The sequence below is a fragment of the Nyctereutes procyonoides genome, unplaced genomic scaffold (assembly GCF_905146905.1).
Source record: "Nyctereutes procyonoides isolate TBG_1078 unplaced genomic scaffold, NYPRO_anot_genome, whole genome shotgun sequence".
Taxonomy (NCBI): Eukaryota; Metazoa; Chordata; class Mammalia; order Carnivora; family Canidae; genus Nyctereutes; species Nyctereutes procyonoides.
Genome location: NW_026575020.1, coordinates 27,333,236 through 27,350,371, shown reverse-complemented (window position 1 = coordinate 27,350,371; position 17,136 = coordinate 27,333,236). Strand labels below are relative to the sequence as shown.

The 17,136-nt window shown below is 49.7% G+C and overlaps 1 protein-coding gene across 1 annotated transcript in view; it reads right to left on the bottom strand.

Moving 5' to 3' along the window:
* Positions 1-17,136, bottom strand: part of RPH3AL (rabphilin 3A like (without C2 domains)) — a 144,920-nt gene that overhangs the window by 10,874 nt on the left and 116,910 nt on the right. Inside the window, 1 exon segment of the mRNA XM_055319276.1 lies at positions 16,046-16,220. Coding sequence (XP_055175251.1) covers positions 16,046-16,220 — 175 coding nt within the window.

The following is a 17,136-nucleotide window of genomic DNA, read 5'->3' as shown; positions in this document are numbered from 1 at the left end:
GTGGAAAATTTTGCATACTAAAAACAAAATAATTTTTTTTAATGTAAAGGGAAGATGATAAGGCCCTGGGGAATGCATAGACATCCCCAATTAGCCTTACTCTGCCTACCAGGCTGCAGAGGGGAGCCGCAGGACTGTCCCCTGGGACAGGTGAGAGCTGCCTCACTTGTAAATAGAGCCAGGCCTGCAGACTGAATCCCACTGAGATGCCTCCCAAGTCTGGGGCTCTGGTGGTAGCAGGAGGAAGGTATGGGGTGGTGAAGAGGCACTGGCCTGGTTGGGCCCTCTTCTGGGTTGTTAGTATCATCAGTAACGTAACACAGGTATCTGGCACATGGTAGGAGCTTTTTACTTAAGGGACTCTTCCTGAATTCGTGGCCCACACCACATGGCGCGTGGCTGGCCTCTGGAGTTAGAATGTTTGGTGCCAGGGCCAACCTCACAGGGGTGGACTCGCCTTCCCCAAGGGGGCTTAGATTCCTAAGACATAGGACATTGGAGGCACGAGATGCCTTCAGGGGCCATTTGCAGGCTGAGCTGAGATGTGAGCCCAGGCCTAGCTCCTGCTGACACCTCTGCTCTTTCCTCCCCACACAGCAGGCAGGGCACCCCGCAGTCTGGCCTTGCCCTAAGGGCTCTGCTCCCTCAGGAGTTCCCCTCTCCAGGCATGCCACCTTCTCCTCAGTCTCCCCAACATGCCCTTCCCAGGCTTCTGTCTGGGCCTTTCCCTTCAGAGGTAGGTGCTGCGATGTGAGTGCGAGGCTCCCTGCTCCCTCCCCACATCGTGGGCGGAGTCCAGCCTCTGACATTCCTGAGCAAAGACCTTCATCTCTCTGAGCCTCAATCTTCTCATGTGGAAAACAGAGACAATAGCCACCCCAAGGAAATATGATCAAGCAGGACAAAAAGCATTACGAGTTCAAAAAACTATGCAAGACTGTATATATTTTTAAAAATTCGATTCCAGTTCATCCTCCAGGAACCTATTTAAATCGTGCCTCTACTGAAAAGTGTCTCTGGCCTGGGGAAGAAGAGATGGAAGACAGGCCTTTCCTCGCTCTCCCCATGACTGCTGGGGCAGCTCTTCTGGCCCCCCAGACACTGCCTGGCATTTTATTTCTTTACCATGGATGCCTGCCTTCATTTCCCCAACTGTACCAGGAACCACTTGAGGGCAGGGCTGCATCCTAATCTGCATCTGGCTTCTTCTGGGCTCCTAGCACTGAGCCTTCAGTCAAGCAGGCACTCTGTAAATACCTGACTGCTTCCTGGAAGAACCTCCCAGGAGAGGACAGGGCACTCACTGTACAGAGACAGCAGGACTGGACGGCGGTCGGCACGGTTGGCATGGTGGTGGCAAGCCAGCTCCATCTCCAGAAGAGGTGGACTCCCCATCAGGCAGGTGCCTCCTCACAGCCTCCTCCTGCTTCAAGGGCACTCAAGTGGGACAAGCCAGGCTGCTGGTGGAGCAAGGGACAGACTAATGGGGGGAGGGGCTGTCAGAGGCTGGTTGTCACAGACATGGGGTGATGGGCCCTGGGCGGGTGGTGGTAGGTGGGAGGGATGATGCACTGCTCACAGAGAGCCTGCTCTTCTTTCAAATCCAAGGCCAAGCCAGAGGAACAGGTTCTTCCTTTGTTTGGCAAACTCCCTCCAGGGCCCGGACAAGGAGAAAGGTGGCCTCAAGGCCAGGGGAGGCCATTTCCTTCTCTGTGAAGGAAGAGGTGGAGGTATCACAGGACCACCTCAGAGCGTGGGGTGAGCCTGTGGCACCAAGGGAGGCCCTCTGCCTTGGTCTCCCTCCTGGGCTGCCACCAAGGACACCAGTAGGGATAACACAGACCAGGCTGGGAACTGACAGCTGGGGGATGGAGGGTTTCCTGGGATTGTTTATGCGTGCCCCATTGATTTTAATTAACTACCTCCTTTGGGCTCACAGACAGACAGGAGGCACTGGGTAATGAAGACGAATCAATCAATAGTGATGTGGTCACCAGCACTGAAATCCTGTAGTCCTGGCTTTGCTGGAGGAGCTCCAGATAGAATGAGAGGTGGGTGGATAGAAGACAAGAACAGCTTCCTCCAGAGAGAACCTGATACTCTCAAGGGGAGGCAGAGAGTGTTCAGGGAGAAGGGAAGTCAGGGAAGTGCATGTTTCCGGCCTTTGCTGGGATGCAGAATGTGCCTTGGTTCTGTCCTTGACCACAGCTCTCTCTCTGTCTCCTTCTGCCTCTGTGGGTCTTTGGGCCTTCGTCTTTTAGTTGGTCTCCTGGTGCCTCCTTTTTTTTTTTTTTAATTTTTTTTATTTATTTATGATAGTCACAGAGAGAGAAAGAGAGAGAGGCAGAGACATAGGCAGAGGGAGAAGCAGGCTCCATGCACCGGGAGCCCGACGTGGGATTCGATCCCGGGTCTCCAGGATCGCGCCCCGGGCCAAAGGCAGGCGCCAAACCGCTGCGCCACCCAGGGATCCCTCCTGGTGCCTCCTTTAAGGCTGATGTTTTTAAAAGCCCCTCTCTGCCTTTGCTTTCCCTCGTTCTGCCTTGTATGTCTGGTGTGTCTTTGTGTTCTGGGGCTTCCTGGTTTTCTCTTGGTTCCTCTTTCTGCTTTCAATCAGGTTCTCTCTCTCCTGTCTCATCTCTTGGCATCTCCACTCATCTGTCTCTGGGTCTCTCTCTCTCTCTCCTCAGGCCTCACTGGGCCATTCCTTAAGGGTCTAGCCTTCCTGGCCTCTGGGTTCATCCTTCCGGCTTCTGCACCTAAGCAGAGACTCAGAGCCTAGGGGTCGGGGTGGGCTGCTGGATCTACCTGAACCCTGGGTGGACCCAGAGGCAAGTGAGGCAGGAGAGGCCTGGCCTCCTGTCCTGCATGGAGATCTGGGCTCAGCCAGACTCTCTTCTCCTTGCTGTGGTTGCCAGGTCAGCAGTGGGTAATCAGCTCAGCCTGTGTGCCAGGCCAGCCTTCACCTATGATGGACAGAAGACCCCAGGAGACAGCTGCGGAGGAACGGAGCCAAGTTGGCATGGCTATTTTACTGGAGTCAGACAGGGCAGGCAGGCCCAGGTTTATTCACTTCAGCTAGGCTCCTGAAGGCTGAGAAATCTAGAGTGGGTAGGATGGGTTGTAGGTTCCCACAGTGAGACAGGTGAATAGCTGGAGAGGGTGTGCACTGCACAGGGTTGGAGCACAGCCCTGCCTGGCCCCTGGAGGCTGTGACAGGAGCTCTGCGCACATCTACTGAACCAAAGCCAGAGGCTGGCTGGAAGCCCTGCTTCCCTGTGTCCATTCAGATGGGGTGGGAGTGGGGACAAAGAGGCCCAAGACCTTGCCTTGCACTTGGAATTGGCTAATCAACTGAGGTTATTACTGGCTTGGACAAATCAGAATGGACAGTCATGCCCCTGACCTCTGTGGTGTGGCTAACGAGGGCCTTCTGCTCTTGGGGAATCAATCCCCAAGCCAGTGAGGATGCCCAGGATAAGCAGGAGGGCTTCTGGGGCAGGAGTGCAGTGCAGCTGAGGTGCTTCTGTTCTGAGGGTGGCCCTCCCATTACCAAACACTGGCATTGGGCTCGTGTTTGGCTTCACCAAGGGCTCTGAAGGTCAAAACAAATTAGTATGCATGGGTTTTTCTTTCAAAATACAGCCACATAAGAGATGGCCAAGCCTCTACTTCCCTGGGATTTAGGGAAAGGACAGAGTTTCCTGAACACTGAGAGGATCCCTCTGTCCACACTGAGATCACCTCTCCATGCCCTACTATGAAATGGGACAAGAGTAGTTCCCCCCACTGCCCCGCCCCAGTTATCCGGGGATTCCATGAAACAAGGAGTGCACAGAGCCTAGCACAGGCTGCAGTGAGCAACCACGCAATCCTTGGCAGCTACAGTTGTTGCTGATTTTATTTGGCCACTCAGCACTGAGGCCTGAGGCTGCCTCTTTCACCTGCACAGACTTACAGGCAAACAGCACCCGGGCCCTCAGAGCGTGGAGAAATGGTGGCCACATGAGCAGACTGCCAACTGCCTGACTATGGGTGTTTGCCTCGGTGTGGTCCACAGGGGTTTGGGCAACCTAGCACCATCCCCATCACCTTCTCCTGCTCACAGAGAAGGATAACATTCAGTTCCCCAAATGGCTGGTGGGAGCCCCAGACAGCGCTGTCTCTGACTCTTCTTTATTTACCTTCTGGACCCAAACAGCAGACCTACACCACGCAGACCTGAGCCAGGGGGTGTCTGGGGTTCTGTGAGGGACCCACAGTGCCTTCTCAGATGGCTAGAAGCCTCTCCCGCCCTCCTCTCTAAACCTCTTGGCTCGTGTGTGTGTGTGTGTGTGTGTGTGTGTGGTGTGTTTAGTGGTTTCTATTAACTTTATATATAAAAAAGTACCAGGTACTTCCACCACCCTAGGACTCTAGAAGCCATGCAAGGAGTAAAATGGACACGACAGAGAAGGCCATGATTAAGTGAGTGACATGATTCCGGGGACAGAACTTTGAAAGGAAGATTCAGTCAGTTGGTAGACACTTAGTGAGCACTTACCACAAGCACCGTGCACAGGTGTGGTGGGGGTGGCACGAGGTACTCGGGGGTCTGAGGGGCTCCACTGGCAGTACACACTAGGGACTGTGTGTGTGTGTGTGTGTGTGTGTACACGCGTGCCTATGTGTATGCACAGAGGGCAGGGTCAGTGCTGAAAGGAGGCTGATCTCTGCAAGAGGGACAGCCTTAGTATACGATCTGCAAGCTACCTCACCATCTGCCAGAAATTTCTCCAGAAAGTTTCCTTCCCTTGGATTTGGAATCGTAAGATATGAAAGCTGGAAGAGAACAGACTCTGTCCTGGCTCCCTGGTTTCCATCCTATTCTTGGGGCAACCAGAGTCCAGAGAGAAGGAAGGACTTCCAAAAACTCATTTCCCTATCCCTAGCCTGGGATCAGGACTAGGAGTGGGAATGCACAGATATGATACGATTAGGCCTGTCCTTGGCTGGTCAAAGGGTCAGTGGGTGACATGGGCTGGATATGATATTTATTTTGATATACTTATTATGATACTTCTGGATATGAGTAATGATTTCCACAGAGAAGTGTGTCCACTTTTGTTGCAACAGATGCTCCCACTGGTCTAATTCCTATTGTCCCTCTTTTTTTAATAAAGATTTTAATTTATTTATTCACGAGAGACACAGAGAGAGAGGCAGAAACATAGGCAGAGGGAGAGCAGGCTCCCGGCGGGGAGCCCAATGTGGGACTTGATCCCAGGACCCCAGGATCATGCCCTGAGCCGAAGGCAATGCTCAACCACTGAGCCACCCAGGTGCCCCTTGCCCCTCCTTTTGTGGAAACAAGAACTATTTCACTTTCTTCTTAATAACCGTGTAAGGTGGTGATCAGAGTGCAAAGGGACACCAGAGAATGGTGGGGACTACGGTAAACCCAAGACTGTTCAATTTGTCCAAGGAGGGGGCAGTATTGGCAGACATTCTGATTTTCAAAAAAGTAGCCAGAATTCCATAATTTTTTAGTAAGAATTCTCCATGTTTAAAAAAGTTGTCAGTGAATGTAAAGCAGTGAGCCAGATCGAGTCACTGCTCCACCAGTTTGCAACCGCTAACACCAGCAAATGTCTAACCCTTGGAGGACAGATGGCATCCTACCTCCCAACCTGGAAGCCTTCCTGCTCTGATGTCCTCTGCTTCTTTCTCCAAGCCTCAGCCAGCCTGGCCCCCCTGCACAAACATACCCTCCCTGCTCCAAAGGCTGCGGGGAGTTCACATGCCATTTTTGGGCCAATGTGACAGAAATGGCAAGTCCGGAGTCTGCTGGGGAAACGTTGGGGGGGTGGTGTTGAGTCGTGGGTGGGAGAGGGCAGCTGAGCACTCGGAGTAGCTTCCAAAATGCTAATTTCTTAGGAACAGAAAAAGAAGGAAGGTGGCATAGCAACAGCTGGCTCTGGGCAGTGAGCAATCCTGTATGAAAATAAAACATTTTACAATCTACAACCGTGGCTCATTAAGAATGAATGGATCTACTGGTATAAATAGCATGCTGCGTTAAGAAGTCAGGAAACAGCATATGGGTTTGATGGAAAAACGGCTGCCATCGAACTGCTGATTAGCTCAGTTGGCTGCAGCTCTGCACTACCGAGACAGAGGTCTCTGGTCCCAAGCTATCAGGAGCCATGTGGATTTCTCTATCTTGTATCCCCATCTCCCCAGCCCTGATCACAGTATGGGGGCTAACTCTGGGCACACAGTAACAAATCCATATTGAATTTCTCTCAGTATCTAAATCATAGCATCCTCACTATAATAGCCCATCTCTTCTCGAATGCTCCCAAAGACAGGGAACTCACTACCATATCAGATACAAGATACCCAATTCTGTGACTCAGTGGCTACTAAGCAAGATATACGAATTCCCCGCTATGCTGTCCCAGCCCTGCTTTGAGGGAAAGTAGCCCTAACTAGCCATGCCATCTATTATATTTGATAGGACACAAGCTATATGCAAAAAGGACAACCTGAGTAGGAATGAGTTGGGCCTATCACCTCCTCCCTGAGTGCAGATGTGGGGTTCAGAGGAGAGCAGGCCAGAGGAAGGGCATATGCAGGTGTGAGACTGAAGATGGAGCTGATCTAAGAGTTCCCTGAGAAGCAGAAGTGGCCGCTGCCATACTCCTCTCCACCACAGGGCTTGCAAGCCTTATCTCCTTCCCTGCTCTGGAAGACCTCCCCTAGTGCCTGGCACTGATCCCTGTACTTGAGCTGGCCTCAGTGGTCTCTGTTCCTGGCAACCAAATATCCTCTTGCCAAGTCTGAATGGAGACAGCCAGTGTTCGTGGTGATTTGGGCAATAGCCTAGTCAGTGTTAAATTCGGGGGGCTAGGGGGAACAGGCTGGGATTCAGAGGCTTCTTGGCCGCAGCCTCTAGGACAGCTTTCCCCTCCTCGTCCATCCTGAAGCTGCCCTCACGGGCTGGCTGAGCACCCACAGAATTGCAGCTGTGCCAACATGGCACCCAAGGAACGTGGTGGCATGGGGGTAGGTGGGCCAGCCGGGTTCTTCAGGAAGGCTGGCTCAGGGCAAACATGTGTAGCCTGACTTGAACCAGACTGCTCAGCCCAAGCAACCCTAAAGCTTGCTTTTCTGGACCTCAAACAGAACTGCAGCTGAGGATTTTTAAAAAATTGCTTAAAATGTAGTGAACCAATGAAGCGATAATGAAACCTCTCTATTTTTCTCAAAACGATCCAACTGGAACAAATCCAAAACTTTGAAGTATTTTTCTGGAACAGACCTTGAAAGTCAACTGGTGTGTAAATCTATTCAAATCCAGGAAGCCCCTGCTCTGCTCATGGGCTGCCAGAGGGCGGGAGGTGGGGGAGGGCATCCCTGCAGAGGGACAGTGATACAGCCTCATGGAGATGGGAAAGTGCACTTGCTCCATGGCCACGGGAGCTTTAGAGGTCTGCTTTTGCTTCAGCCAGGGGCCTTTTGGCCTACCATGGTTTCTTATCCATCTTGGAGGAGACGGAGTGGGAGGAAATGGGTATTTGTACCCTGTGGGTAGGGCTTTATGGGGTCTAGGGTCGAAGGCAAAATGAAAGGGCCTCCCTAATCCGGCCAGGCCACAGGGCAGTGATGAAGGCTTTAGACAAGGGGTCCCCTCCCACCTGCCCAGCCCCAGGCTCCCAGGGAGAGGCTAACACAACAAAGCTTCCCAAGCCAGGGTCACTCAGCTCTGTGGCTCCCATCTGAGAAAAGTATACAGATCCTAGGAAGCCCTGTGAACAGTATATGGACTCTAGACTCAGGGCTTCAGGCCTCTAATTTCAGGAGCTCAGACCCACTTGGGTAGGTTGGGGCAGACCAATCACAGAGCAGATCCAGAGTAATGTTGCCTCTAGTCAGAGGTGGAGGCTGAAGAAAATAAGAAGCTCCATCATGTTAAGGATCTTTGCTACTGGAGAGAGAGAAGCACAAAATCCTATCTGAGAATAATGACTTCAGTCAGATAAATTCAGCTGTCTTTTTTTTTTTTTTTTAAGATTTTATTTGCTCATGAGAGACCGAGAGAGAGAGAGAGAGAGAGAGAGAGAGAGAGAGAGAGAGGCAGAGACACAGGCAGAGGGAGAAGCAGGCCTCCTGCGGGGAGCCTGACCTGGGACGATCCGGTGACTCCTGAATCACATCCTGAGCCAAAGGCAGATAGATGCTCAATCACTGAGCCACCCAGGTGTCCGTCTCTCTAGCTCTTATAGGGAATTAGGCTCATCCAGTGTCCAGTACCAGCCCCTCCCCATTGCCTCCTTCTATTATAATGCAAGGCTGCAGAAGTGGAAGGCTTGATTTTTCAGGCTCCCCTTTTAACTTTCTTCCATTTATAATGATGGCTGGAACTGCAGCAACCATCTTGTGACCATGAGGGAAAGGGCATCACTGAGCTGCTGAACCAAAGTTGTGGGCGCCTTCCCTAAACTTTCTAACATATGACCAAAAAAGTAATCTGATTAATATGGTACCCACCACCACTACTGCCAGCAAATAGCTCTGTACATAGCCCAAGGGTGGGAATCCAGCTCAAAGGAAAGAAGTTTGGTGAAGACGTGGGCCGAGCAATAAAGACCCAAGAACCCACAGTACTGGTTCCACATTTTACACCTTTTATTTCACAGGGGAACAATGAGACCCACGAGTGTGCAAAAGCTGGCTTTGGTCATTGTTGCCATAAACTTGGAGCAATGATCTGCCACTGAAAAATAGTATGTAACACACACACTCCATTTAGACTGATCAAGTGGGAGGGTGGACCTCTCCCAGAAGCATGGAGGTCAGCCCCAGGGCCACTCAGGTCACACTGTTCCCTACCCCATTCTGGGGAAAGAACGAATGACCTGGTATAAGCAAGCTTGGAGAGGGCTCACTGAGGGGTCTACAGGCAAATCCTTGCCCCAAAGGAATACCCACTGTCCAGAAGAGGAAGAGAGTAGCAAACTCAGGTAGTCAGCCAGTCTTTCCCTCAGGTGCTAGAGTGTCACCAGCTCTCTTTGAGATAACACAGCAGAAAAAAATAGTTTGGATCTTTCTCTAATGCATTCTTTGTCTTTTTTTAAAAAAAAGATATTATTTATTTATTCATGAGAGACACAGAGGGAGAGGCAGAGACATCGGCAGAGGGAGAAGCAGGCCCTATGCAGGGAGCCCGATGTGGGACTCGATTCCAGGACCCCAGGATCACAACCTGAGCCAAAGATAGATGCTCCACCACTGAGCCATCCAGATGCCCTAAAAAACATTTAGGTTTTTCTTTTTATTTATTTTTATTTTTTATTTTTTATTTAAAGAGAGGTAGGGATAGGGAGGGGCAGAGGGAAAAAGAATCTTAGGTAGGCTCCATCTCAGGACCCTGAGATTGTAACCTGAGCTGGCAGCAAAAGTTGGATGCTCAACCAACTGAGCTACCCAGGTGCCCTTAACATTTAGATCTTTAATCTATCTGCAGTGTGTTTCTGAATACACATGGAATGGGGTGGAAATCTAATTATGCTAATTCTGGTTGTTACATAAACCTCTTATTTTCTCACTGAATTGAAAAACTACCTATGTTCAGCTTCCATACATCCTTAGGTCTATTACTTCTCTATTCTATTCACTTATTCTATAAATAAATATTCTATTTATTCTGGTGCCAATACTATACTATTTCTATTGATTATAGTCACTTTATAGTAAGCCTTATCATTTGGTCAGGCAGCTCCTTCTACTATCTTGCCACACTTTAAAAAAACAAGCAAACCATTTTGTTAAATTGAAATATAACTCATATACCATAAACTTCACTCTTTGAAAGTGTATGATTCCGTGGTTTTTTAGTATGTTTGTTGAGTCGTGCAACCATCGGCACTATCCAGGTTCCAGAACATCTTTGTCACATGTTCTCTGTACCCATTAGCAATTGCTCCTCTGACCCCTGCTTCCCTGGCCCTGGCAATCAGGAATCTACTTTCTGCCTCCACAGATTTGCCTGTTCTGAACATTTCGTAGAATTGGAGTAATGCATTGTATGACCTTTGTCTCTGGCATCTTTCACTTAGCATAGAGTGTGCACATTGTAGCCTATGTCTGTAGTTCAATTCCTTTTTAAGGCTGAATAATATTCCACTGCATGATTATGCCACATTTTGTTTATCTAGTGGATAAAAGAAACTTTTGAATCCATTCCTTCCTAAAACCTCCACTGGCAATCAGACAGGAATTATTACACTTATTAATTTGAAGGAATCAAGATCTTTGCCTCTCTGTTTGTGTCTTACTTTTGGTCCTTTGATAAGATTCTATATAATTTTCTTCAAGTTAGACCTATAATTGTCTTTTTTTTTTCTAATTGTCTTTTCAATTTCACTTCTAGGCATCATTTTTGTTGCAAAGATGAGTGAATTTTCCCATTGCTCCTTCTAAATTGTCAGCATAGAGTAAAACTACTGTTTTTTTTTCTTTTTTTTTATTTTTTTGGTGTGTAAACTACCAGTTTACTTTGTATCCTGTCAGTTCCCAAATTGTCTTATTAAACCCACTAGGTTGTTTTAGTAGGTTCTCTTGGGTTTTCTTAGTATGCAACCACATCATCCGCAAATAAGATCATTTCTTCTGTTTTCAACAGCAACAGATTATTTCCCTGCCTTATTATATTAAAGACTATGAAACACTGTCAAGTGATGGTGGTGATGGGGTGGGGACTTGCATCTCAATAGAACATGGCTTCAGTTCTTTACCAATGAATATAATACTTGGTGTTAGATTTTTTCTTCTTTGGTAATTTTATCATGTTATTTAATTTCCTTTTATTCTTTATTAATTTTTTAAATTTAGCATATACTTCTTTAATCTTGGAGAGGAAGACATTTAGAATTAAGACAGGAAACCTAGAAACCACAAAAGCAACAAAAGACACACTTGACTTCACAAAAATGAAAAGGAACAGGTTTTGAATGGCCAAATACTATGAGTAAAGGCTAAGGTCAAACAAAATGGGAAGTCAAGGAGGAAAGCATTGCTAGCCATTTACCATCCCTAACACAAAAGCAGCACTGACAAATTAATATGAGAAAATAAACCACTTAATAAAAAATGAGGAATGGATTAAAACAGGTAATTTTTAGTATCTGTGCTACCAAAGCAAGCACCAAGATTTATTTATTTGAGAGAGAGAGAGAGAGAGAGAGAGAGAGAGAGAGAGAGAGAGAGAGAACACATACAAGCAGGAGGGAGGGGCAGGAGAGAGAGAATCTCCAGCAGACTCCCTGCAGACTTGGAGCCTGCCATGGGACTCGAGCCCAGAACTCTGAGATCATGACCTAAGCCGAAATCAAGAGTCAGATACTCAACCAACTGAGCCACCCAGCCACCTCAAATGTGTATGAAAATTTGAAACACACATCCCATTTTTGGAAACCCACCCCATGGAAATAAAAGCATCATATACACTTAAAGACTTCTCAGTATCGCCTGCAGCAGTGAAAAGCCAGAAACAATTTGAAATGTCCATCAATAGATGAATAATTAAATCATAAAAAATTAAATCATAATACATGGTAACATGAAAAAGAATAAAGTAAAATATCTATTAATCTGGAGGGATGTTCATGATGTTCTTTTAAGTGAAAAAAGTAACATGCAGAGTTATAGGTAAGAACCTATTTTTGTTGTTAAAAGCAATAAAACAAAGAACCAATCCTACATAAAGTGTTTGTAGGAATAGGGACAAAGGGGCTTGGGGATGACAGCAAACAGAAGAGATTTTAAATTTTCATACATTTTTGAATTGCTTAACTTGTTAAAATATATTATGTATACTTATGTAATTAAAAATCAACATGGAGCACCTGGGTGGCTCAGTCTGTTAAGCGGCTCTTTGATTTCAGCTCCAGTCATGATCTTGAGGTTGTGGGATTGAGCCTCACTTTGACCTCACTTTGGGTTTCGCACTCAGTGTGGAGTCTGCTTGAGATTCTCTCCCTCCCTCTGCCTCTGTCCCTCCCCCCTACTCACACTCTAAAATCAATCAATCAATCTTTTTAAAAAATTAGTATAAAAAATTTAAAGGAGAAAGAAAAGGAACCTGCCTCAAAAACATCAATATATATTACCTGATTGACCTATGGCCTGAAAAGTTCATGGCTTATATCTGTTGATTATTCTTCCTCTTGTAACAGGGCACGAGAAAGAAAGCAGGGTGGGGTGGACTGGGGAAGAAGCTGGAGGTCACAGGTGTACGAGTGCAAGGGCAGACAGAGGCAGAGAGAGAGAGAGAGGGAGAATGAAAGAGTGAGAGAGGAAGGGAAGAACAGGGGCAGGGGGAAGAAGAGAGCAGCTTTTTTTTAAAAATTTATTTGAGAGAGGAAGAAAGAAAGAGAGAGAACACACAAGCAAGGGTGGGGAGGGGCAGAGGAAGAGGGAGAAACAGGCTCTCCACTGAGCAGGGAACCTGATGTCGGGCTAGATCCCAGGACCCTGAGATCATGACCTGAGCAGATGCTAAATTTGAGCCACTCAGGCACCCGCAGGAGCAGCTTTCTCCCTGGGAAGCAGGCACTGTGGTGGGGCAGGAGAGGGATGATGACCCTGGGGTTCCCAGAGGTCACTGAGCCACTCAGGCACCCGCAGGAGCAGCTTTCTCCCTGGGAAGCAGGGACTGTGGTGGGGCAGGAGAGGGATGATGACCCGGGGTTCCCAGAGGCAGAGCCTGGGAGTGGGGGTGGTTTGAATAGTCTTCAAGGGTCTCTTGGGGCTGCCTAACAGAACTCTGATCCAGGGAAGCCTGCAGGCCCTAAGGAAAATCCTTCTACAGTTTTTCAAATATTTTATCAGGGAGTGGGTGGTTCATCCATCCCTTCATCCACGCATTGACCTAAGAAGCATCTGTCCCATGCCTCTCCCATGCTAGGTGGTAAGAAATTGGCCTATTCAGGACAGACAGGGCCCTGCTCATAGGCAGCTTCCAGGGTGGTGGGGGTCCACACCCCAATGCGGATCACTGTATTTCTGCCTGGCCCTGAGCTCAGTTTGGGCTGGGCTTACCCGACAGGTCCTAATCTGGACCACAAACTACAGCTTTGACCCCAGCCAGCTGCCAGGCACCCAGGCATCATGGTGGGGCGGGGGAGGGGAAGTCACTCTTGGAGCCAGAAAAATGCGTATTGGCTCCCCAGCTGTCAGTGGTCTGGGAAGGCCCAGGGATGCCCCCACGCCAGCCTCCCAAGGCTGCCAGCTTAGGGCTGTCTGCTGTCAGGAGTCTGACAGCCTGGAGACCAGCTTGAAAAGGAATTGGGGCTGAGGCAGCAGCCCCCCCAGCTTGGGAGACTTCCCAGACAGGCCAGGCCAACATTTCCTTTGCGGATGCCACAGACTTGACCTCTAGGCCACGTACACCACCAGAAAGCCACAGAAGGGCTTCCGAAAACCAGCTATAAGGAAGGCTATAAGGATGGTTCCAGTTGGTCTAGGGCCTCTAGTCTCCTACAGGTGTCCAGTAGTCACCTGAATGCCTCTGTGAGTACATGGCCATGTCTGTGATGGCCAGGGGACCCCAACTCAATTGGAAAGCACAGATCTGGGCAGCCCGGGCGGCTCAGCGGTTTAGTGCCGCCTTCAGCCCAGGGCCTGATCCTGGAGACCCAGGATCGAGTCCCACGTCGGGTTCCCTGCATGGGGCCTGCTTCTCCCTCTGCCTGTGTCTCTGCCTCTCTCTCTGTGTGTGTGTGTGTGTGTCTCCCATGAATAAATAAATAAATAAATCTAAAAAAAAAAAAAAAAGGAAAGCACAGATCCTGGCTTCCACATAGGCCAATCAGAGGACCACAGGATCAGGCATGGAAGCTGTTCAGGAGCAGTTGGCTTGTTAGTGGCCCCCTCCTTGCAAATGCCTGGTGCTCTGGTTCCCTGGTTCCTGTGGCTTAGAATCTCTTGGTTTTCCTCCTCCCTCCTCAGCAATGCCTCCTACTTTGTCTCCTCTGCCAGCTCCGATTCTTCCTTCCTCTCCTCTTGACTGTGGGTTTCCTTGAGTTCAGGTACCCCCATGCACCCCCAGTGTGTCCCATTTCTGGGTGTGTGCAGATGCTCCCTGGGCCTCCCCAACCAGCCTGGGGTCAGCAGCCCTCACCCTTCTGCTGCCCACAGGCAAGACACATAGGTCATCCATCTGGGCCACCTCCTCCTGCTTGGCAGGAAAAGGCGGGCGGTCACAGAGCTGCAACACGCCGCCGGGCCCTGGACCTGGCAGGAAAGATGTGCTGCCTCATGCTCTGGGGGCCTGGAGGCCTCTGACTCAATCTGCAGAAGGAGCTCAAGTTCACAGGGGGACCTCCACATAGCCTAGCCTGGCCACAGTGCAAACTCAGTTAATAAGCCGTGCTGGCTGCAAGCATGTGGGCCACTGGCCTCCTCGCTCGCATTATTAAAAGGCCATCTGTGCCTGCGTGACCGAGGAGATGGAGGCTCTGCCTTCCCCAGGGGTGTGTGTGTATGTGTGTGTGCATGGATGCGTGCTCTGCGCTGAGTCTGAGCAGACAGGGCCCCCCACCCCAACCCACTTGAAGCCACATTCTGTTTCCCTAGCTGCAATGTCCCCCCTGAGCCCGAGGGACAAAGATGTGCCCTGACAGGGATGGGGCAGGAGAAAGCCCCAGCTCAAGGGTGGAAATGGGACTGAGTAGAGGAGGGAGCCCCTTCCCCATCAAACCCCATTTCGGGCTCCTCTCCCGGGGGCCAGTCCCAGCAGGGCTTGCTCCTCTGCCTGCCGGCCCAGGGCCCACCCACACTTGCCCATGGTCCTACAAGGGCTTTGCCATGGCAGTGATGGCAGGAGAGGCAAACTTATGGGAATGAGAAGTGCAAATGGAGTCCGAAAGAATTAGGGAGGAGGGCCCTTTGCAGAAAGAGCCGGGGGATGCTGAGGAGGTTTCAGGAGAACAGAGGCCCAGCTGTTAATGCCAGTCCTGTCTGAAGGGGCTGCCCTATAGCAGATTTTTTTTTCCCTATAGCAGATTTTTACCTTCTACATAGTATCATTTGACAACCTTCAACACTTTATAATAAACACACCTTACTTTTGCAACAAGAGAGGAAAAAAAGCCCAAACGAGATAAAGATAGATGCCAACTCATAATCCAAAGACAGAAATCTCTAAGAGCCCTTCATGTCTGCCTGCCCGCCCCAGCATCAGGTAAGCTGCTTGTCCCTCTGACTGCTCTCTCTCATTAAGGACCCTCAGTCTCTAAGTCTTGGGCTGAAACTTGGACCCTTTAGGACAGAAGGAGCCAGGGCCCAGAGGACAGGACGCTGCCTTTTGGTCTCAGCTCAGCCATACAGGGGCTCAGTAAGTGCCTCCTCTTCTTGGGGCCTCAGGCTACACATCCACAAAACAGGACTTAAATACCTGCCCTGGTCACCTCCGGAGCCTGTTGTGAGATGAGAATTTTAAAAATTAAAATCATGAACATGCAAGCCTCATGCAAGCTGTGGAGGGTCATTTACCACATCAGGAACGCTCCCGCTGGTGGGGCTGAGCTCCCCTTCTAACAGCGGCTGCCCGGGATGCAATCACAGTAGCGTAACCTCCATGAATACCAAAGGGCCCTGGGCATGAAGTCATTTTGCTCATTAGGACCAGGGACTCCAGGAGTCTTCCCTTACTGAGATGCAAGACAAGCACCAAGAAGAGATGGTACGGGCCAACTTTGGAAAGATGCATTTTCATACTCTGCAAAAAACCTTGAGGGAATCACATTTCTGCAAAGATCCATAGTGCTCACAGCATCCCCAGCCCCAAATTAGCGCTTGTTTGTGAAATGGCCTCCAGTGGATCCTCCTGCTGCGAGCAGTCACTGTGCTAAGGCCCCGCTGCCCACACAAGGGCACAGGGAGGGACGAAGCACCAGTACGAGCCACCTGGAGGGTATGACAGACGCTGGCCTGGTGCCCATGGCACTGCCCGGCTAGCGGACAGTTGCTCTCCCAGTAGAGGAGGCCAGAGGGGACTTACCTCTCCCTCGGGCCCATGTGTAGATGCGACTAGTCTCAATGCTTCTGGGCTTTGGCTCCGTGGGCTCCATGGGCAAAGGTCGGAAGTGGGAGTCATCAGCCCGGCTGGGGGTCTTCAGTGGCAGGATGTACTTGGGGAGCCCTTTGTAGAACCAGGCCCCTGACCTCTTCCAGACCTGGCAGGGGTGACATCTGCTTAGAGCAAGGGTTGCAGAGCAGCCTTCCCTGTGTCATGCTCCCACGCACACCCGCCCTCCTCCCCTGTTGGAAAGTGCTTAACACTCAGTAGATGCCACTTGCATTCCTCTTGCCGCCCCTTCCCTCAAGGCTCTGGGGCAGAGCGAGCCAGGGCTGGGTGACAACACAGTACTCAAAGCTGTCCCAGAGAGCTCCCCAGGGATGAGACTATGTCTGGGAAGGCACGGGGCGGGGGGGCAGACCTCTGAGAACCCCAGATTAGAATTCAGAGCAGCACGGAGATAAGACCCCTGAATTCTTAATGCCTACTTCAAGAAACACCAAGTACTCCATAATCTCTTTTCCACTGAAGTAAATATATTCAGGGTATTTAGTAAGATCAGGAGAGTGTGAAGGAATGTGGCCTTCTCAGGGAAGAGCAAGCCTTGGTTTGCTAGAGCAAACAGCCTGGGTTTGAGCCCTGGATCTGTCACCTGGCAGCTGTGAGATTTGGACACATCAGCCTTCCGGATCCCTAGTGTCATCATCAGTAGGGGGAATGTAGGAACAGTGCCCACCTCATAGAGCAGCCATGAGATTTTTTTTTTAAGATTTTATTTTATTTGAGAGAGAGTGAGAGCCAGAGAAATCACAGGAGGCAGAGGGAGAAGCAGCCTTCCTACTGAGCAGGAACCCCGATGAGGGGCCCAATCTCAGGACTCCAAGATCACAACCTGAGCTGAATGCAGACACTCAACTGACTGAGTCACTCAGGCATCCTAAGGACCAAACTCTTTTTCTTTTTTTTTTTTTTTGTATCTTTCCTTTTTTTTTTTTTTTAGATTTTATTTATTTATTTATAAACACACACACACACAGAGAGAGAGAGAGAGAGAGAGGCAGAGACATAGGCAG